We start from the raw sequence: 21762 nt of genomic DNA, 5'->3' as shown, positions 1-21762 counted from the left end.
ACTTCCACGTTGTTCTTTTCATGTGATGTCTTGCTAAAGACCCCCTGCCCCCCTTCCATCCAACAGGGACAGTCTCCCGCTGTGAGGTGCATGTATGAAACTAGATCAGGAGGATTTCAGGGGCTATCCTATACTGAAACTCTCAAGACAGCGTATGTGAAAACGTCTTATCTCAGCTGTTTGGGTTTATCTTGTTCTCACAGGCTGGATTGTCTCCTTGTACCTTCCCCCTAAGTACCAGTATGTTGCCAAGCCCATGACTTGGAAGTCACATGGAAGAAATGGAGCAACTTATATCCACAGTCCCTTCACTTTATCAAAATTATTTGACCTGGATCGGCGTGTACAGTAAAATCACATGGAAATGGTCGGACGGCTACAATGGCAGTGGGGCTGATTTTAGAAACTGGGAAGCTAAAAAAGAACCCGACTTCCATGGTAATCAGTCCTGTGTGGCTATTGAAGATGATGGAAGATGGTTGTATTATGAATGCTCTTCCAAGATTCAATTCATTTGTTACAGAGGTAAGAGGAGACGTGAAATATTTTGGTTTTAAGGCAGGTTTATCTTGAAGTTTACTATAAGGACTAAACACTTTCAAACTGTTATTGCAGGAACACAACAGGATCCTGAATTTGTTCATGTCAATGAAAGATTGGATTGGTCCAATGCTCAGAGGTACTGCAGGGAAAAATTCTTAGACCTGGCAACTGTGAGAAACGACATAGAGAACCAGAAGATCCACAAACTGCGGCCAAGTAAGTGGGGATTGACTAAGGATTGGGCATGGAGTAAGGATTGGGCATGGATTGGTCTGTACAAAGATCCTGACAGCTACTGGTCTGATGGGAGTGACTCGTCGTTCCGGTTCTGGGATGGAGGTTCAAACCTGTTAGCCTCCATGAGTGTGATATGTGGCGCTGTGGATTTGCAATTATCAGGAAAATGGAGGCCAGTGTCCTGTGAAAAGCGATTCCCATTTGTGTGCTACAACAGTGGTAAGTGTTTAACATGTGCTTTGGTTTAAGAGAGAAAAAGCATAACGTATAAACAAAACTACTGTTATACTAGCCTATACCTAACTATGTGAGAAGTCAATGTTCATTTATATGAGTTGTGCACCAGTCTCAGAATACAAGTCATCATCCGCTCCTGCTCTCTCATGTCTTTATACATTCACACATGCAGCTAACCTCTAGTTTTCAGGAGTTTTGTGCAAGTATGAAAGCAGAAAAACAATACATCCATGACACATTTGTCTTCTTTATTTCTGTGCACCAGCTCATAAACAGTTTATAAAGGTGAGAATGAAGCCGGAGGACTCCTCTGTGGATCTGAATGATCCTGCTGTGAGAGCAGACATCTTAAAAAAGGCAAGTCTGCATTTTTAACACAAATTTGAATTGGTTGAATTCCTGTGGCGCTTGTATTGTTTGTTAGTTTGTTTGTTTGACTGTTGTTCTGTCCTGTTTCCCCTCCAACTAACAAAACAGATTGGAGTGAATGTTTAAAAATTGTTTCTCTTTGTGTTTTCCAGTTCCAGGACAGGCTGAAGGAGAATGGATTGAGCGGAGTCCGTCTGAAGTGGAGAGAGTGGAGCGATGGGAAAGTTTTCCACAAGGAAGGGGAAAGTCCTCTGAAGAGGAACAGAGAAAAAACTGAACTCTAGCTGTACTTGTGCATATCTGAAATCCATAGTGAAGGCTGATTATTGCACTAAAGCTGGCCACACACTAACGATTTACAAATCTTAACTGATTTTAAGAATATGAGAGACCACAGACAGTTTCCTCAGATTTTTAATAATAAACACTCCAAACGCACACACTAGACGAGTTGGCCAGACCAGGAGAACTCCAATGTGCAAAAGCATGTGCCTGTTAAAGCTTTCAGTTTGCAAACATTATGAATGACAATTAATTTAACTTAATATAGGCTACATGTCAGCAGGAAATATGCATGGCAACGAATATATCCTATGCCAGAACAGTTATATTTTAAATTATATACGCAGGGCAAAAAAATGATAAAAAAATAATAATATATATTTTTTTAAATGGGCTTAGGCTACTTTATGAGTCTCTCTCTTCCTCTCAGTCAGTCAGTGATTCATTCACTGAACGAACCTCACTCTTTTACACAGGATACAGCAGAACATATAACCAGGAGCTGAGAATGGTGATGGTGGGGAAGACCGGGATGTTCAGTTCAAAGTCGATGACTGTGGACTGTTCTAAGGGCAAAGCTACAGTAGATGGACAAAAGGTTGCCGTTATTGACACCCCGGGCCTCTTTGACACCAGGTTTGGCATGGACAAGACAACTGCAGATTAAAGTCAGTACATCTCTTATGCTGCTCCTGGACCCCATGTGTTCCTGGTGGTCATCGGACTGGGCAGATTCACTCAAGAGGAGAAGCTGAGTGTAGCGACTGTGAATCACCCGTCAAAGTACTGGTTTTGTAATCTATGCCCAGTCACTTTTATTTAACATGTTGTTAAATACATTCTGTCATTAATAGCTTCTGTTCAGTGAGGCATTTCTACATTTGCCAGCAGGTGGCAGTGTAAGCTCTTTTGCTGCACAGGAACATGAAACTTAAAGAGCCCATATTATGCCCTTTTTGGGGTTCATATATTTAATCTATGTACCTACTAAATTATGTTCACAATAGCTTAAGTTCAAAAAAAGTGTCTGTTTTCATGTACTGCCGCTCCATGCACCTGCTCGCTTCTGACTCTCTCTCTAAGGCTCTGAAGTGTCCACGTTCAGAGTCCCCACGTGTGCCAAGTCTGATCTGATTGGTTGGCCTGTCAACTCTGCCGTAATTGGTCAGTCGCTCAGCACGGTTCTCGGAAATGTCCCGCCCCTTTTACCATATTGGGAATGCAGCCACTGGCTCCGTCCGAGGGTAGCATAAACATTAGCACCTTAGCACTACTGTGCTACCGCAGGCTACGGCATATTGTGGGCGTGCTACAGAAGTTAACGGGCGTACAACATGAGCTGCTGGGTTTGCCACAAGGAGCCAATGAGCTTAGATCAGTGATATCACACTGACAAGACGTCACACTGGCAATTTCTTTTGAGGGGGGGGGGCGAGCGTTACATGCAGCTAATGCTGCAGCTAACAGGAGGACGTAGGAGAAGCTGCGTTTACACAGACTTTGAATTTTTGCAAATAGATGTGCCTAAACATGCACAGGACACTTGGAAAACACACTAAAGAGCATATAAAGCAGAAAAAGCATAATATGGGCCCTTTAAAGAAGTGGTTTGAGTAAACAGTCTGAGTTTGCGTTGCTAATGAATTGTGCGCAATGCGCATGGTGCTGATGTAGGGCCTACCGACAGCTTGTATTTTTTGCCATCCTTGCCTGTGGAGTGATAAAGTGAACGTTTTCTACATTATAAGTGCCGTTGCAGACTGAGTCCTGTAACACATGTTTAGGAAAATTGTGTTTAACTAATAAAGAAATAAAGATGTTAGATTGAGACTTAACCTTTCTCTGAGTAATATTTAAATGAGGGATGTAATGTGTTGTGAAGGAAAATATCCCCTCCACCCACACTGCACATCAGAAGTACAAAAAAGTTGTAGTAAATACTGACGTTTCTCAAGTGGTTTTGTATCTCATAAAGATGACAAGGTTACAATAATACAAATAGACAAAGAGCAAAGAAGCTGAAGAAGTTAAACAAATAAATTTGCAATGCTCCGGTTTAAATGTTGTCATTGTGTTCAATTAACACAGTGAAGGAGTTCAATTGCCATTTTTTTTAAATTAAAATCAATAAATTACCCAGTTTTGGGTGCATACAGGACTTCCACTTTAGTTTGTGAGGTATCAAGACAGGTATCAATATTTGGATGTACAGTGTTACAATTTGTATAAAAAATATGAAAAACAAGAACCACACCAACATTACCATATATTTTTTTAAACATTGGATCAGAATATATTTATTCCCAATGGTCATTTTTGCACGTACATGCTGTGCTGCCATCTTGTGGTAAAATCACATTAAACAATGTTCCATAAAACTTAGGCCTATAACATGATCCCAATTAAACACCAGGCCCCTTTTTAGCTGTGTGCGGCTGTATGTTTTGAGGAATGATTGGGCACATGTTTGCACAGTCATCATATATGTCAAGTAAGAAATACAATCTACTGCTGAGAAGACATTGCCGACACCAAACTGCCGATAAAGCCCTGTGCTCCTCCTCAAGCTCCGAGTTATCCCACCAACACCAAAGGCCCTGAACAGTGGCGGTGCCAGGGATTTTTTTTTTGCTGGTGCTATGGGGTTGCTCAACTTTTAAGCGAGGGTTCTCTGAGAATTAAGATGTCGGTCACCAGTTTAATTTCCACTGCAACGCTGGAGGCCTTGACACACACGTGTGCGCACACAGGAACCCACTCTGCAACATTCTGTGGTTAACACGAGGCTAGATATTCAGCTCATGGGATACAGATGTACGTCAAAAGCCTACCTATATGTAAACACACCTCAGTGTCATCATCACATGTATGAGCCCTATTTTGTTCATCACACTCGATTCCAGGTTTTGATTGAGTGGACTATTAGGGACTAGAAAACAATAAAAAATGTTCCCCTTACATATTGTGCTCTAATAACCACAGGAAGTGGAGTGAAGTAAGGTCAAAGTTCAATGCTTGCTGCACCTATTGGCTAAATCACCTGTGTTGGTTTAATGTCTTATGTCTATAATATGTTTGTTTTATTTATGTAGGCTATTAATTCATTTTTCAAATAACAAATTATAGTATTCACACACTGAAAAAGTTCTTGGGGGTGGTAGGGGGTTGCTGTCTATAGGGTTAGCCACTGCTTCCCCTTGCCCCTCCCTGGGTCCGCCCATCGCCCTGAAGACCATTTTGTTTGAACTGCTGATCATTAGATTTCTACCCTTCACTGTGTTTTACTTTTTGTCTTGGTTGACTCCTGCCGTGTTTGTTTATAAGTATACCCCATTTTAACATTGTCAATATCTAAAATGAAGTAAAACACAATGACACAAGTGACCTCTGTATTTATTTTACGTTGGGATTGTTTTGGAGCTACAGATCCACAATTTCCCAGTTTGGGATCAATATAGTGAATCTATCGGTCTAGATAGTTTAAGCTCTCCCTCCGCAGAGCCTTAAGGCCAGCTGGATATCTTTGTCTCCGAGTGACCTTTACTTTCTACTTTTCAATTCTGTATCTTACATTTTGTTGTTTTACATCATTTACAGGATTTATCTGATAGCCTTGTATACTTTATTGTTTGTAATATTAAGTCTCAGCATGTTTAGTGATCATAGATTAATGTTTAGTATGTGTATATAACAGTTACATAGGCTATATTATATGCTTTCTATTGAGATAATGTTGGTGATTATTAGCACAATACAAATTGGTGGATTTCACAGCCCTAAACCCCATTGGACTGTGGGACAGGCACTTTGATTATTGTTGATAAATGACCAGGTGTAGAAGATGTGGATCTACTAACAGTTTATTGTTTGTGTTGTTTGTTCATTCAGGTTGTTTTTCTAGTATGTCTAGCACTAAATGAATAGAAATATAACAATTGTAATTAAGATATGGTTAATCACATTTGTGTACATATACTCATTAAGTGTCTGTGTAGGATGAATGTCTTTTGTGTGAGGTAGGTGGCTCTTAAAAGAGCCGTTGTGGATGTTGTTGAAGGAGCAGATATTTTAAGCTCTCTCTCCGCGGATCCTTCTGGCCAGCTGGATGTCTTTGGGCATGATGGTGACCCTCTTGGCGTGAATGGCGCACAGATTGGTGTCCTCGAAGAGACCGACCAGGTAAGCCTCGCTGGCCTCCTGCAGAGCCATGACGGCGGAGCTCTGGAAACGCAGGTCGGTCTTGAAGTCCTGAGCGATCTCACGGACCAGACGCTGGAAGGGCAGCTTGCGGATGAGCAGCTCGGTGGATTTCTGGTAGCGACGGATCTCTCTGAGAGCCACGGTACCGGGCCTGTAACGATGAGGTTTCTTCACGCCGCCGGTGGCCGGGGCGCTCTTACGGGCAGCCTTGGTGGCCAGCTGCTTCCTGGGGGCTTTGCCTCCGGTGGACTTACGAGCGGTCTGCTTGGTTCTTGCCATCTTCTCTTCTTTCTCTGAATGGGAGAAAAAGTGTATTGAAAGCAGCGGAGACGAGCTGCTCTTAAAGCGGAGGAGCGGATGTGGAAACTGTGACGCTGCTTCAGAGCTCTGGCCTCTGATTGGTCACGGACTGCTCCTCCAGCTCAGCCCAGCCGGGGGGAGCGATGCTGCATTCAAGTGCTGCTCGGGTGGTCAAATTTCCGACTCTAGAAGTCGTTATTTCAGTACGAAAAGTCTAAATATTGTAACAACAGCACAAAACAGCGTTGATTCAAGAAGATCAGTGAAATGTAACTGTTAAAAGTTACATTTGAGCAAACCTTGTATGTGCAATAGGCCTACATGAATTAATAAAAAGTATGTTACCATTAACAACATTAACAAAACTATATTTTGCCCCCAGGTGATGACGACTCTGTCATCAAGTCGGGCACCTAATTATTTTTCGAGTTGTTGTTCCAACTCGAGCAGGTGTTCATGCGCATTTTACAACTCGGAAACTTGTTTTTGATGTTACCGACATCACATGAATGCAGCACGAGCCCCTGCCTCAATCTCCGCTGCTAATTGGAGAATTTTTTTTTCAAACTGTCCGCCAAATCTTGAAGTGGTCCGCCCTCTGCTGCCCCACTAGAGGCCTCTTTTCTGATTGGTCCAGCGGATCGACCCCGCGCGCTCAGTGGGCTTATAAAGCCGGTTGTAGCCGAGTATCGAGCATCATTTCTCTGAGCTTTAACTCAAGAAAGAATATCCCAAAATGAGTGGAAGAGGTAAAACCGGCGGCAAAGCCAGAGCAAAGGCAAAGACTCGCTCTTCTCGGGCCGGACTCCAGTTCCCGGTCGGTCGTGTTCACAGACTGCTCCGCAAAGGAAACTATGCTCAGCGTGTGGGAGCCGGTGCCCCCGTCTATCTGGCGGCCGTGCTGGAGTATCTGACCGCTGAGATCCTGGAGCTGGCCGGTAACGCAGCCCGTGACAACAAGAAGACCCGTATCATCCCCCGTCATCTGCAGCTGGCTGTCCGTAACGACGAGGAGCTCAACAAGCTGCTGGGAGGAGTGACCATCGCTCAGGGCGGCGTGCTGCCCAACATCCAGGCTGTTCTCCTGCCCAAGAAGACAGAAAAAGCCGCAAAGAAATAAACACCCACAACCGGCTTAAATAAACACAACGGCTCTTTTAAGAGCCACCCACATAACTTCAAATGAGCTAAAATCTTAATGCTTAAGACTTGGATAGGAGTTAAAATTACTTGTAACACTAAACTCTCACTCAGTTGTAGTCTATGTGCCTTCTAAACTATTGCTGGTTTAAGTCTGTAGCAGAGAATCAAAAAGGTCAAAAAGTGGAAAGGAAATAAAATGCATGGTTATCAGTGACGTGATCAACAAGAACATCAATTCCATTGTAACTTTCAGGAATTTCTGCCATGTGCAGAAATTAAACATTCCAATTATCAAAAGCAATGTGAACCCTAAACTAATCAGTACAGCCTGAAAAATGTGAGAAGCTTTGTTTACATAACATAAAGACTGTACCATTGCAAACTCATACAAAGGCCTAATTCAGTACAAACCTGAGAGTTTCATTCTCATTTGATGATATAAGCTGTGATTGAAAACCAATCTTAGTTCAAGAAAGTGAGCTTCTATGTAAGTTTGTTATGAAAGCTCAGAGTGACTCTGAAAATTTGAGTCTTTGCTTTAGTTCACAACTTGTGATCAGATATTTGCTAGGCTATATTTAATTATTCAAATTTCTGTTTGTTGATGAGATGCTAATAATGGTTTAGCTACCTAAATAATGACAACACTCAACATTATTCACATCACACATGACATGAAATGATAAACATTATTTAGTACAAAATTATAGTAAAGTATATAAATAACATCAGGTTCCTATAATACCAGTGCAAACACTCAAAGACAATCATCCATCAAATTCTGCTCCTAAAAACGCTATATCAGGACGGTGGTCCAACCAGGTGAATATACCTGAGCACCTCAAGACTTACTTTTCTAAATTCACAGATCCATTCTCACTTGCAGAAGTCAATTCTTCAAAGAGACTTAGAGGCAGTGAATTACGTGAAAAGGCCTCTGTATTCCCACCTGGCAAAAAAAAAAAAAAAACAGTTTCTCTGTAAATTGAAAGGACATTCTTCTGTTCTTTAATTACAGTCTTTATTCATGTTGTTTATATTAATTACTTTATTAGTCTTCTTTTTGCTCTGGTCAGTACAAATGTAAAAACAGATGTTGCACACTCACTCATAAACTTCTCATTTGCTGCTTTCCGTTTGAATGTCATTGATACTGTAGTAAGCCCTAATGATTATTATTTTCTAAACAAATGAATAAACAGTCTGTCAGTAACATTTACAGTTCAGTGCATCAGACTACAAAGCTGGTGGGCTAAATTAAAAATGTTCAGATATAACTCTGCTCCTTCTCTCTGTGCCAAGAATTTAGATAGGCTTTTAAAGTTTTCATAACATTTCTAATGGAGGAAATATGTCTTGAGTGTCTGTTTAGTTGTAGACTAACAATCATTAACTGTGACAAGTAAAATGATTTTGTCACAAGAAAAAAAAAGTGTTAGGGGGTCTTCATTGAGCACTTATCCTTTAGTTAGGGCACAAGTACCCTTTGTTACTGTTAGTAGATTATTTATGAGCAGTACAACGTTTTCTTTTATAATATTGACATAATTTAGGTGGAGGCTTCCAATATGGTCTGTGTTTTTTGCATCTTACTGCACCTTTTTGTCAATCTTTGTTTTTCTGTATATGTTTTTATTGTGCATATAAACGTTATATAAATCTGTCTAACATCACTCACTGACCTGCTCCTCACACAAAAGCTAAGTTAATGTTCAGATATAACTCCGGTCCTTTTCTCTGTGCTCAAGAATTTAGATGTTAACGTCTTTATAACATTTCTAATAGAGGAAATACATCCTGAATGTCTGACTCGTAGTTTTGGACTGGAAGTACTTGCTTTTACGACAAAGAAAGAAAGTCTTGTAGTAATATTTTTTATTAAGTTTAAGATCAGCAGAATTAAAAGCAGTGTCTGTGTGTTTCTCTAAAACTTCACATGTCTAACCTTTCGTTGTGTTGGTGTGAAACAACACCTATAAAGCTGCTGGTTAGCACTTAATGATTTTGTTTCCTCCGAGTTCCTCATTGTGCACTCACTTTCAGATGTACCTGTAAGTGTTCGTTAAAGGAAATGTAGATTTTGTTTGTTTGAGCTCGCTTCAACAGAGTCTGCATCTCAGGTCCATAGGGTATAGGTTAAGTAACTTTTCAGTTGCCCATATTTGGGGTGAGGGTATCTACACTAACCGCTTATTTCTCATTAAAGGGCAAAAGTATGATGTGGTAATTTTAATGTGAAAGACATTCAGACTGTTCAATTGATTTAAAAAAAAAAAAAAAAAAAAAAAAAAAAAAATCTTTTCAGTTATTTTTCAGGGCTCAACTCAGTTTAACTTAATTTTTTGTGGTATTAATTGGTGTAATTGAGTCTGTGATTAAGCACTCAGACATAATGAAAGGCTCACACACACACGCAGCAGAAACATGAGAGCCAATGCATCCCCACATGAGTTTTAGTAATTTAATGTTATCCAAAACCTCAGTGAGAGAGAAACGGAATTTGCCCGGGAACTTAACATACATCTCTTTTTTAATACAGAAAGTTTTCATAGTCTTAAAATAATTAGTCATTGATGAATAAACTATTGGAAAATAAATCTTTTAAACACTTTCAGGATTATTGCGCCTAGTTGACAAGGTGGGTGGCCCTTAAAAGGACCGTTTTTTTGGCTGATAAATCAGCAGGTTTACTTGGAGCTGGTGTACTTAGTGACGGCCTTGGTGCCCTCAGACACGGCGTGCTTAGCCAGCTCTCCGGGCAGCAGCAGGCGGACAGCGGTCTGGATCTCCCTGGAGGTGATGGTGGAGCGCTTGTTGTAATGAGCCAGACGGGAAGCCTCCCCGGCGATACGCTCAAAGATGTCACTCACGAAGGAGTTCATGATACCCATGGCCTTGGAGGAGATCCCGGTGTCGGGATGAACCTGTTTCAGGACTTTGTACACGTAGATAGCATAACTCTCCTTCCTGGTCTTTCGTCTCTTCTTGCCGGTCTTGCTGGTGGACTTGACGACGGCTTTCTTGGAACCCTTCTTGGGGGCGGATTTTGGTGGTTCAGGCATGATGAAGCTGATCTGTAAAGTTGGGTAAGAGAGCTCGTTTTCTTATACAGCCTGTATGCAAATAGCACTGTGTCGTCTCCCGCCTGTGATTGGTTGACGCGCTCTTGTGTTTGGTGGCGTTCGCACTGCGGACATTTTTTGTTTCCATGGTAACCCGCCTTCGTGGAGGCTGACTTGCAATTTCTAAAATAAAGAAGGCCTCTAAAAAACGCATTCGATCTTACTTTGACGAGCAAAAGCATGAATTCAAAGTAAATTATTCACATTTTAGTGGATGTAACTTCACAAACACAACATTTCTACTGCTCTTTAGTTTAGCCTCACCTTTTGTCAATGGTAAGACAGAGAAGGTGATGCAAAACGTCTGAAATGTTTTTTAGGTTGCTATTATTATAATGTTGTTGCATTAGCCGACTAAGCAGAACTAAAACTCATAAAACCTTTCAGATAACTAAATATTGAATATGTGGAGATCTTTTCTCCTCTCACCATTTTTTTTGTTCATTTTAAATTTACAGATGTATTTCAAACTAGGCATATATTGGGCCCCCACCCCATTTGTACAGTCAAATATTTATAAATCGTTGCTAAATATTTAGAGTCTTAGCTAAATATTTAGAAATAGTTGCTAAATATTCACAATCTTAGCTAAATATATAGGATCAAAGCTAAATATTTAGAATGTAAACTAAATGTTTAGAATCAGGACATGTATTTTTAACATTTATATATAACATTTAACATTTAGATAAAACATTCAACATTTAGATATAATATTTAACATTTATATTTGCCAATGAAATTATCTTACATTTTTATTCACAAAAGTAAATATGACAAAGTTCACAAATATTTCTCTAAATGTGAATAAAAAGTGATGTTTTAGGGCTAAATGTGAAGAAATGTTGTTGTTATTTGTAGCGTGCGCAACTTTACAATCGGCACCCCATACTGTCATGATCGTTACTTAACCAACATCCCAGTTCAAACCCTCTGAACTGTACTTTGCGTTTCCCCTGCTGAGTCTCTCTCTGTTTCAAATGAGTCATTATGAGACCTTTATTTCAGTTTCAGTTCTGGGAAATCCCATTGGTTACCTTACCACTTACCTTCCACTTCCTCAGCATTTACAAGAAATAGCAGCAGTTCTTTCAAGAGCCACATAACACTGTGGACTGGGTCACATATTAAAGGCAAAGGGAAAAGCATGTTCCAATGTTTCCACAGTAAGAGTTTATTGTATTCAACACCATTAATGTATCTTGGTTAGCAGTGACTTAATGTATTCAATAAAAAATGTATTCAGTGTTTCCAAACATTTAAAAATATCATGTAGGCCTACACATTGTTGAGTTAGGACTGGTCAAGTCATCGGTAACCAACTGAAAACCTATAACCGTCTCATATGGTCGTCAGTTCATCATTAACAATATAAACAATGGATGAAGCCAACATGATGTCACCCATTGGGGTATGAAATAACTCCTCAAGTTCAGAATTTGGCCTCTGTCATTTTAGAAAAATGTAGTCAAAGCTTAGTTATTATAATAAATAAGATGCACTATAAAGACCAAAACCATATTTAAGACCATATATGACTCTGCTGCAGAGGTGCAAATTAAAGAATTAGGGCTACATTTACTCATGTTACTGTAATTGAGTAGTTTTTTTGGTGTAGCCTACTTACTACTTTTTAAGTCGTTTTTAAAATCTGTACTTTTACTTTTACTTGTGTAGGTTTTCTGTTAAGTATTGTAATTCGCTACATTTTAAATCACATCCGTTACTGAGTAAAAAATAATAGGCCTGCTATTAATGATTTTACCTCATCGCACCGGAGCGACCAGAGGCAGAGAGACAGAGACCCTTTTCTTGGCTCGGTGCCACTTCAGCTACAGTGCAGCACGGATAAGCACCCCCACTACAGCGGGTCTACCTGCTGAAGGTGTTAATAAACGTATGTCTCGTTGTCTTAAGTCCAACTTGATTCAAATAAGTTGGCTGGACAAACAAGTGGCTGAGAATGCTTTTTCTCTCGCTGCAGCTCCGAGCGATAAACACATTTAGTTCCGGAATGGTTTTCACAATACAAATCTCTTATTGACAGCTCTGTGATGTGCTTTTATTTTGAAGCAGCCGTATGAGGATGTTGGGTGTTATAAGCTGCTGCAACTTAACACATCTCAGATGTGTGAAAATAAATACTTCAAACCAAACAGATTCAGTTAGAAGCTTCAGTAGCTAATAGGTAAACAAACAATGACTAAAACATCTAATAGGCTATAAGCTCATACAGGCTCATTTTAAAACAATAAATGGATTATCTTTCATCTCAGGTTTAGTTGCAGCTAAATCAGTCTTTGGGGCTGTCTTTGAGACTAACCAGCCTCAGAATAATAAAACCAAAAACAATACTCTTTACACTGTTTATGATTGAGACAAAGACCCTTTTAGTATTTTCTTAAATAGCTTAATCATGTCCCTTCATAAAACGGCTGATTACTTGAACATATAATTCTTTATTATTTATCCATCATTATGTAGGCTATATTTTGTTTTTGTCAATGGGGTAGAAAATAATATGTTTATCTGAAAAGATCAATCTTTGCTAAGATTTGCCTTTAATTAAAAAAAACTTTGAGATTAATATCCTCTCGTCCTTTTTTCACGACACACAAGAGATGCTTTGTTTAAAAAAGTAACTAAGTAACGTCTACTTAAAGTACATTTTAAACAACTTACTTTTTACTTTTACTTGAGTACTTTTATAAACTGGTACTTTTACTTGTACTTAAGTAAAATTTTAGCAAAGTAACAGTACTTTTACTTGAGTAGAATATATTAGTACTCTTTACACCTCTGCTCTGCTGTAAAGTTGAGCCATGTAATATTGGGCCTGTAAGGGGATACGTTTTTAGTCAGCCTCGAGCAGCCACTTCACAAACTGCAGTTTTTATAAAATGTTTGGACACGGTAAGGCAAAGACTGGTTAAGTTAAGATATTCATGGTGTGAATTTATATTCAAAGTCCAACTTAAGTTCTGGTTTCACAGGAGGACTCAAACTCAATGGGAAAGTAAAGTGTTGTTTGTATCTTTTCTGCTGATTCAATCTTTAACTCTTCATTTTCATGAATCCATACATCCATGTGATGTACAAGCAAAGGTTAATACCTTTGTATAGATTTGCAAACGTAAGACCTTTAGACAACACTGAGACATGGCTGGGTGACAGTGGAAAGCCAGAAATGTTCATTCATGTTCATTCTGGTGAACTGACGGCAAGATTGGCTGAACACAAACATGTCATTAGTACAGAAAATCCACAATATCCAAGGTCCTTACATTCTAAAGAGGTTCGTCATGGCAGCTGTAACTCTTCAAAAATTTCAGCTATTTATCATATACTAAGCTCAATCAGAGCTTTCAATCAAGATGTCTTGGTTTTGTTTTTTAGCAATTTTGAGTCATTTGCTTGTATATTTAGTCACTTTTAAATATTGTAATTGTCATCTGCCTTGGTATCATGTATACATTTTGATGTTTAACTTTCTTTGTTCAAATGTGTAACCTTTTTACTAAACTATGTGGCTACTTCTGATCATGTGACTTGCTCTAAACCTTTACAGGAAGTAGCTTGGCGGCCATTTTGTATCTGCCCTGATGAAGGCCTATATGGCTGAAACTTGTTGGCATTTTTTTATGAATCTATTGCCCTGATGAATTAAAGGCTTTTTATGCTTAACTCTCTCAGTGCCTCAAACTTCTTCAAAAGCTTCTAAGTTGGATGCCCTCACTGAAGAGCACCAGAAGGACAAATTATCCAAACTTTTTTCAACACCCATGCAGCACTCCATGCATCTGCTTTTTGACTGAATAAAACATGCAGCCGCACACAGCTAGTAAAAGGGGCCTGGTGTTTATTGGGATCATGTTATAATTAAAGTTTTATGGAACATTGTTTGTTATAATTTGATTTTACCACAAGAGGGCAGCACAGCCTGTAAATGCAAAAAAGACCATTGGGATTCTTTAATAATAATATTTTTATATCAACAACTGAATATATTGTTGACCGTAAGTCACTATTTTAGACTGCACCCAAAATACGGTAATTTATTGTTTATAATTACAGAACAATTGTATGTGAACTCCTTCAATGTGTTAATTCAACACATTGACAACATTTCACTGTTGTCACCTTCTTTGCACTTTGTCTAAAACATTATTATAACTTTGTCATCTTTATGAGATGCAAAACCCCTTGAGAAACGTCAGTATTTACTACGACTTTTTTGTACTTCTGTTGTGCAGTGTGGGTGGAGGGTATATATTCCTTATTTACCAATTACATCCCTGATTTAAATATAACTCAGAAAAAGATTAAGTCAGATTTTCACATCTTTATTTCTTGATTTTTTTTTAACACAATTTTTCCTGAACATGCTCTTACATAAGAGATGACAGGAATTATTCAAGCTTGGAACGATCACAGTCATTAGATTAAACAGGCTTTTCATACAAACATTGGCAGAGGTCAACATATCTGAAGAAAAGCCGAAAGGTCATCAGATGACAGTGAGAACATTTTTATCATATGATGGATAACAGTAAAGCAGAGAATAAAGCACCATTGTTCAAAGACAATAAAAATAATTAAGTCAAACGTAATGTTTGTAATGAATTGATATCATTTGAACCTCTAATAAAAACATACAATAATGTGGCATAGTTGGAAAATACAAATCATTTCATCCTTCAAGCAGACAAGATAACTGTGGGCATGTTGTTCTCAACCACATGAAAGTGGGACCGCTCACCCAAACAAGCTTTTCAATGCCTTTCCAAATTCTCTCACACCATTAACAATACTTTGGCCAGCTTTTACCAGAAAATATAACGGATTAGAATGCTCTGCTTCGTCTCTGGCCGCAGATTCATGCTGGTTCTGCAGATTTTGCATCTGGTCTTTCAGATCACTGTCAAACTTTTCCTTTAATTCACTCAGCTGTCTTTCTTTTTCCTCTCTCTCTCTCTTTCTCTCTGCTTCTCTCTCCTCCTTCTCCCTCTTTCTCTCCTCGGTCATCTCCTGCTTCTCCCTCATCCTCTCCTGTTTCTCTCTCTCTCTCTCGGCCTGGAGTTCATCACTGATCTTCTTCATCTGCTTTTCATACTTTTGCTGTACTTCCCTCTCAAGTTCTTCTCTTTCTTTGCGTATTTGCTCTTCTTTCTCTTTCAGGATGCGTTGTTTCTCCTCCTCGATTGCCCTCTCAGCCTCTTGGAACATCTCGTTGGTGTAGTGGCTTCCTCCGTTCTTCTGGACAATACTTCTGATCTTCTGGAGCAGCTCAGTGACCTGAGAGGGATCTTTTTTTTTATTATTGAAGACATGGTACTGGCCGTTACATCTGTCCACGAGCTCCAGCAGGTCTTGGTCCTCATTTAAGAAGTCCTCAATGGTTTGGTCTTCGTCAAGTAGATCCCCCCTAGTAAAGAGAACCATGCTGTATCTGTCTGCTGCCTGGCCAAAGATTTCTTGAATCCTTTGCACTGTCTGCTTCTCTTCTGCAGTGAATCTGCCCAGTCCGATCACCACCAGGAACACATGGGGTCCAGGAGCAGCATAAGAGATGCACTGGCTTAAATCTGCAGCTGTCTTGTCCATGCCAAACCTGGTGTCAAAGAGGCCCGGGGTGTCAATAACAGCAACCTTTTGTCCATCTACTGTAGCTTTGCCCTTAGAACAGTCCTCAGTCATCGACTTTGAACTGAACTTGGACTCAAAGCATTTTCGTCCCAGGATGTTGTTTCCAGTGGCACTCTTTCCAATGCCGGTCTTCCCCACCATCACCATTCTCAGCTCCTGGTTATTTGTTCTGCTGTATCCTGTGTGAAAGAGTGAGGATGAACTTTAATGTACATCAGCTGTTCACACACAACACATAAGGAAATTTCAAACACATTTTCAAGACTAACTTATATAACTTTATATAACTATTAACTGATATAAAACTGAAAAATCAATCGAGACCTTACTCTTTGTTATGTTACAAAACAGGAGGTAAAATACCTTACTCTTTGGTATATTTTCTACAAAGACCCAACATTAATCCATCATGAGCACTAAGCAACATTTAGCAAAGTTACAGTGGCAAGAAAAAACTTAATTTGTTAATGTAGTCTCTTTATGTTTCCCCTTCAGCATCGTCCCTCCCTTCTCTAGACAATGCCTCTCTCAGGTAAGAAGCAGAAACAGAACCAGACTCATGTCACAAGTTTTTTGTTTTGTTTTATCAGTCATCAAATGCCAAAGAAACATTTTTTTGTAACTGAAAAATCTTAAATGTATTCTAACATTTCAGATGTAAAAAATAAGCATAAAGATTTGATTAACTGCCGCAAAATTATTGAACTTTAAGTCATGGATTCATTGTCATGACTTACCTGTAGACATTTTCAGGTTGTAGTAATTGTCAGCAACGTTCAAGCTGAAAAGAATAGAGAAGAAGGTGCAGTTGAAGTGAAGAGTGAGTTCTGAGTGTGTGCTGTTGCTGCTTATATACTGTCTCTGTGCACCAACCCACAAATTGCTTGTCACAATGAAAGTGAAACTGTGAAAGTGAAAGTAAAGCTTGGTATGCGTTGCCATGAACTAAATGGCCACAGTCACAGTGATGTAAGCAAGCTGCCTCGTACAGTTAGCTTGGCAGAGTTCCTTTTAACACTTAAGAGCTTCACATTGAAAATGCATTCATGACCTGTTAATTGTGAATCTTAACTGCGACTCATTAACTGTCATGATCATTATTTAACCAACATCCCAGTTCAAACCCATTGAACTGTAATTTCCTTGTTTCCCCTGCTGAGTCTCTTTCGGTTTCAAATTACTAATTATGAGCCCTTTATTTATAGACTGCTCCCATATATGTTTATCTAGGCTCACTCGGTTCTGGGAAATCCCATTGATACCTCACCACTTACCCTCCACTTCCTCAGCATTTACAAGAAATAGCAGCAGTTCTTTCAAGAGCCACATAACACTGTGGACTGGGTCACATATTAAAGGCAAATGGAAAAGCATGTTCCAATGTTTCCACAGTAAGAGTTTATTGTATTCAATGTCATTAATGCATCTTGGTTAGCAGTGACTTAATGTATTCAAAAAAAAATGTAGTCAGTGTTTCCAAACATTTAAAAATATCATGTAGGCCTACACGTTGTTGAGTTAGGACTGGTCATGCTATTGGTAACCAACTGAAAACCTATAACCGTCTCATATGGATGTCAGTTCAACAGAACAAACAAATAACTTCAATTCATTTGCTGTTTGATTTTTATGCCCCGGTCAAAGTGAGTGACTGCTGCACACAAGTTGATGATTTTACATTGATGTTTATGTACTTGGTCCTGTCTTGGCCTCGCCCTGCCTTGGTCTTGGTCTACATCTTATTTCAAGACACTCAATAAGTAAATTTTCTTTCCCCTTTGGCAGATTTCTGCCTGACAGCTGAAGGGGAGGACTGACAGGGATTTTTGGATTCCGTCGATGGCAGTCGCCATATTGAAAATATTGTCTTAACCTAACTTTTGGTCAACCCAACACCAGGCATAGACCTGGAGCTGAGGCGGGTCTTAGGCCTCCTGACAAATGAGTTACATTATAGAAGGAGGGATGAAGAGACTTTCAAACTTCCACCATAAATTCTGACATAAAAACACAAGAATACAGGAAATAAAGGGTTTGACACAGTATATTAACAGCCAGTATTTTATTTTTAACAATTGATTTTCAGTTTAAAAAAAAAACATTCCACTATCAAATATCATTTCTTAAAGAAACAAAATCGGAAAATTGGTATCAGCGGGTCAGACCTTGAAAAAAGCTGAAATACGCATTGTCTGAAGAAATTGCAATGGGTGCATCTCTATCTTCCCATTTATCCTACTGTTTGCATAAAATACTTACACAAATAACCTTATCAGAGAATTATACACTCTTCATCTCGTTGCTGTGATTGCCTTCTCAACCTCGCTCTTTCCTCTTCCAGTGCTTTTTCCTGTTGTTGCTGGAGGACCATTCTCATATTTTCTATCTCCCTCTCTTGTTCCTCTTGCTCTCTCTTCCTCTCAGCTTCCATTTCTGCCATTTCCACCATCCTCTCCCTCTCCCTAATCTGCTGCTCCAACTTTCTTTCCCTTTCTCTCTCTTGCCGTTCCCTCTCTCTCTCAGCCCTGAGAATCTTATTTCTTTCCCTCATCTCTCTCTCGTATTCATCCTGAAGTTCCCTCTCCAGTTTCTCTTTCTCTCTTCTTTTTTGCTCTTCTTTCTCTTTCAGGATGCGTTGTTTCTCCTCCTCGATTGCCCTCTCAGCCTGTTGGAACATCTCGTTGGTGTAGTGGCTTCCTCCATTCATCTGGACTATATTTATAATCTTCTGGAGCAGCTCAGTGACCTGAGAGGGATCTTTTTTCTTATTATTGAAGACATGGTACTGGCTGTTACATCTGTCCACGAGCTCCAGCAGGTCTTGGTCATCATTCATGAAGTCCTCAATGGTTTGGTCTTCGTCAAGTTGATCCCCTCCAGTAAAGAGAACCATGCTGTAGCTGTCCGCTGCCTGGCCAAAGATTTCTTGAATCCTTTGCACCGTCTGCTTCTCCTCTTCAGTGTATCTTCCCAGTCTGATGACCACCAGGAACACATGGGGTCCAGGGAGAGCATAAGAGATGCACTGGGTGATATCTTTAGCTGTCTTGTCCATGCCAAACCTGGTGTCAAAGAGGCCCGGGGTGTCGATAACGGCAACCTTTTGTCCATCTACTGTACCTTCACCAATAGAGCAGTCCACAGTCATAGACTTTGAACTGAACTTTGATTCAAAGCAGTTTTGTCCCAGAATGGTGTTTCCAGTGGCACTCTTCCCATTTCCTGTCTTCCCCACCATCACCATCCTCAAAATCATTTCTTTTTTTTCTGCAAGGAAGAATAGATAAAATTAGATTTGAATTGATGTTGAGATACTCTGAAGCTTTGTATTAGCATCATTCAAGGTCCAAGAAGAATCCTAGATACAATATTTTAATCCCTTGATCTTTCCTGCTCCAGTAATTCTGTTTTAAATAGTGTTATTAATGCTGGTTTTTAACTTGATAGCTTTGCCAGGTCTGTATCTTCACAGTTAAAAACATAGCATAAGTAAAATCTTCTTCAACTTACAACTTGTCTATCTTTAGCTTCCTCAAAGTCATCAACATTTCTGCATTCTCTAAATACTTAAAAAGAAAGGTTGAAGTCCCTTAACCTACTCCCTTTATATTTAATAAAATTATCAATGGAGGCTTTGACTGCTTCCCGTTCTATGGTCACTCACTGTAGATGCTGGTTGAAATACAGGCTCCTCTGTTGTTGTTCCTGTTGGATATAAAAATCTTACACAACACGAGCACAGCGACTTACCACATAAGTAGTTGTATCTGCCGGCCATGTTTGAGGTTTCAAAGTGCAGGTGTCAAGTGGAGCAGACTCAGAGGTCTGAGTCTTTCTGCTGCTTCTCCTCTTTGTCATACAACTCCATTCTGCAAACCACATCCACATATATCTGAACATTTAGTTTCAGTTTCAATTTAGTCAAAGTGAAAGTGAAGCTTTGGTTGCGTGAGCTTCTAAAAGTCTTTGGAAATATTAACACCCCTCTTTGTATATTTTTTTGCCTCAAAGATTTCATTTGCTCATTTGTTAAATAAACTTTAGCGAGTTTTTGCTGTCAAACTGTTTATCATGATTACTAATACTGTAGTTATAAATCTATCTTATTCATTTTTGTTGTTGATCTGTTTGTCTCTATCCTTCTTCCTGCATCTCACTCTAACCATTTTTCGCTTATGGCAGATTAAAGGTAACATTGTCTCCTTCTTTTCAACAAGTTTAAATAAATCTCAGAGCTCCCCGAAACCTTTCTGTGAAGTTTCTTGTTCTAAATCCACTCTGATCATGTATTTGATCATGCCTATAAACCCCTCTATTTCAGCCCTGCTCAGAACAGGCTGTTTCTGTGTCTGTACCTTTAAATATGCAAATGAGCTGTGTCTGACCACGCCCCTCTCTGGAAGGGCCAGGTGTCTCTGGCTTTCTCGCTCCATGTCCTATTGTTTACGGTGAGAAGGCAGACTCAGAGGGCAGAACAAACACCTAGCTGTGGGAGTGTCACCTACCTGAGGGAGGGGTTACTGCCCTTTGTGATGTCATGAAGGGAAAATCTCCAAACGGCCTGTTTGAGCACACATTTTCTGAAAAGTGGAGCAGGCAAAAGACAGAGAGGATGGACTTTTGGTTTGTAGACAGACTAGGGACTAGGGATTTGTTATGAATTGGCACTATACAAATAGAGATAGATTAATTCTCTTTCACCTAAACAGGCCAGTAACTCACATGTAAAAATGTAGTCAGCTTTATTATTTCAATTATTTTTAGGCTGCTAAACCAACACTGGCTACTTCTGAATCACATTGCATGTAACACTGAAGGTCGAAGAGACTGATACAGTAGACTTCTTCTAAAAACTTTAAGAAGGTAAAACATCAACTGTGTATGTTATTATTCAACTCAACTTTTTTATTTCAGGATCAAAGTCTGTCAACAAGAGTACCTTATTACACCATGTCCGAGTGAAAGATCATGGAAACAGAACTGTCTTCTAAGAGATTGTTTTCTTTTTTTAAATACCGTAACCTTGTAGCTTTTGGAGCGCAGATGGACTAATGGTTAGTGCGAGTGCCCCATGTACAGAGGCTATAGTCTCGAAGCAGACGGCCCAGGTTCAAATCCTTTCCTGCATGTTATTCCCCACTTCCTCTTCTTGATTTCCTACTCTATCCACTTCCCTATCAAATAAAGACAAACAAAAATCATACAAAAAAAACCTTGTGTCTTTTCTGCTTCATTAAAGGACTGGGATTTTTTGATTGGATGATTTTAAACATTTATTTATTCCCCCCTGGGATTGATTATCCTGACAGATTCTCTGTTTAAGTATTACTCTACTTATCTTTGAAGCAACATGTTTTTTATGTTCGTCTCTACAGCCCTCAGATAACTCGACACTTAAACTGCTGCTCGCCCCTCCCGCCAACATTTACAGGAAACTGCAGCAGCTTCACTTCACATATTCCCCCAGAGATGGAAAGTATGGAGTCAAAGAAGTTACTGAAGCCACGAGTAAATATATTGTTTCGTACCCGCAGATATTAAATGCCACGCACATAATAAAACTCTTTGCACACAAATTCATCGTCAGAGAGCTGCAAGAGTGAAATAAATCACGGGCGAGGACACAGAAGGTCACTGTCTGCTTTGTGAGCACAGGACTGCAGCTGCTCTCTCTGTCTCTCTC

General features: G+C 39.5%; 4 protein-coding genes and 1 long non-coding RNA gene across 6 annotated transcripts; 2 read left to right on the top strand and 3 right to left on the bottom strand.

Annotated features, from left to right (window-relative positions):
- The first annotated feature begins 195 nt into the window (after positions 1-195).
- On the top strand, positions 196-3492 carry LOC114920435 (uncharacterized). Its single transcript, XR_010666196.1, has 3 exons — positions 196-525; positions 616-999; positions 1283-3492. It is a non-coding gene; the product is annotated as an uncharacterized lncRNA (long non-coding RNA).
- A 2018-nt stretch (positions 3493-5510) lies between these two features.
- On the bottom strand, positions 5511-6584 carry LOC109986885 (histone H3). Its single transcript, XM_020637743.3, has one exon. The coding sequence runs from the start codon at positions 6145-6147 to the stop codon at positions 5737-5739; it is 411 nt and encodes a 136-aa protein (XP_020493399.1). The 5' UTR covers positions 6148-6584; the 3' UTR covers positions 5511-5736.
- A 23-nt stretch (positions 6585-6607) lies between these two features.
- On the top strand, positions 6608-7941 carry LOC109986887 (histone H2A). The gene has a single exon (XM_020637746.3). The coding sequence runs from the start codon at positions 6905-6907 to the stop codon at positions 7286-7288; it is 384 nt and encodes a 127-aa protein (XP_020493402.1). The 5' UTR covers positions 6608-6904; the 3' UTR covers positions 7289-7941.
- Positions 7942-9758: 1817 nt separating this feature from the next.
- LOC109986891 (histone H2B 1/2) lies at positions 9759-10375 on the bottom strand. Its single transcript, XM_020637749.2, has one exon. The coding sequence runs from the start codon at positions 10371-10373 to the stop codon at positions 9999-10001; it is 375 nt and encodes a 124-aa protein (XP_020493405.1). The 5' UTR covers positions 10374-10375; the 3' UTR covers positions 9759-9998.
- Positions 10376-14760: 4385 nt separating this feature from the next.
- Positions 14761-20366, bottom strand: LOC109986874 (GTPase IMAP family member 4-like). 2 transcript variants are annotated; one of them, XM_065954652.1, is made up of 4 exons: positions 19830-20366; positions 18745-19346; positions 17350-17354; positions 14761-16251 (listed from the first exon to the last, which is right to left on the bottom strand). In XM_065954652.1, the coding sequence occupies exons 1-4, from the start codon at positions 19855-19857 to the stop codon at positions 15189-15191; spliced, it is 1698 nt and encodes a 565-aa protein (XP_065810724.1). In that variant the 5' UTR covers positions 19858-20366; the 3' UTR covers positions 14761-15188. The 2 variants fall into 2 exon arrangements, with proteins under 2 accessions (XP_065810724.1, XP_020493388.2); XM_020637732.3 differs by lacking the exons at positions 17350-17354; positions 18745-19346; positions 19830-20366 and adding an exon at positions 16817-16962 and having other exon boundaries at positions 14761-16258.
- Positions 20367-21762: the final 1396 nt, after the last annotated feature.

The sequence above is a fragment of the Labrus bergylta genome, chromosome 1, assembly GCF_963930695.1.
Source record: "Labrus bergylta chromosome 1, fLabBer1.1, whole genome shotgun sequence".
Lineage (NCBI taxonomy): Eukaryota > Metazoa > Chordata > Actinopteri > Labriformes > Labridae > Labrus > Labrus bergylta.
This window is presented reverse-complemented; position numbering and strand designations above follow the sequence as displayed.

Bases quoted from the DNA above. Each gene is read 5' to 3' on its own strand.
- LOC109986885 (XM_020637743.3), bottom strand. From the start codon at position 6,147: ATGGCAAGAACCAAGCAGACCGCTCGTAAGTCCACCGGAGGCAAAGCC.
- LOC109986887 (XM_020637746.3), top strand. From the start codon at position 6,905: ATGAGTGGAAGAGGTAAAACCGGCGGCAAAGCCAGAGCAAAGGCAAAG.
- LOC109986891 (XM_020637749.2), bottom strand. From the start codon at position 10,373: ATGCCTGAACCACCAAAATCCGCCCCCAAGAAGGGTTCCAAGAAAGCC.
- LOC109986874 (XM_065954652.1), bottom strand. From the start codon at position 19,857: ATGGCCGGCAGATACAACTACTTATGTG. The intron at 19,347-19,829 runs GTAAGTCGCTGT...TCTTCCTTGCAG, and splicing joins CAGATACAACTACTTATGTG to AAAAAAAAGAAATGATTTTG.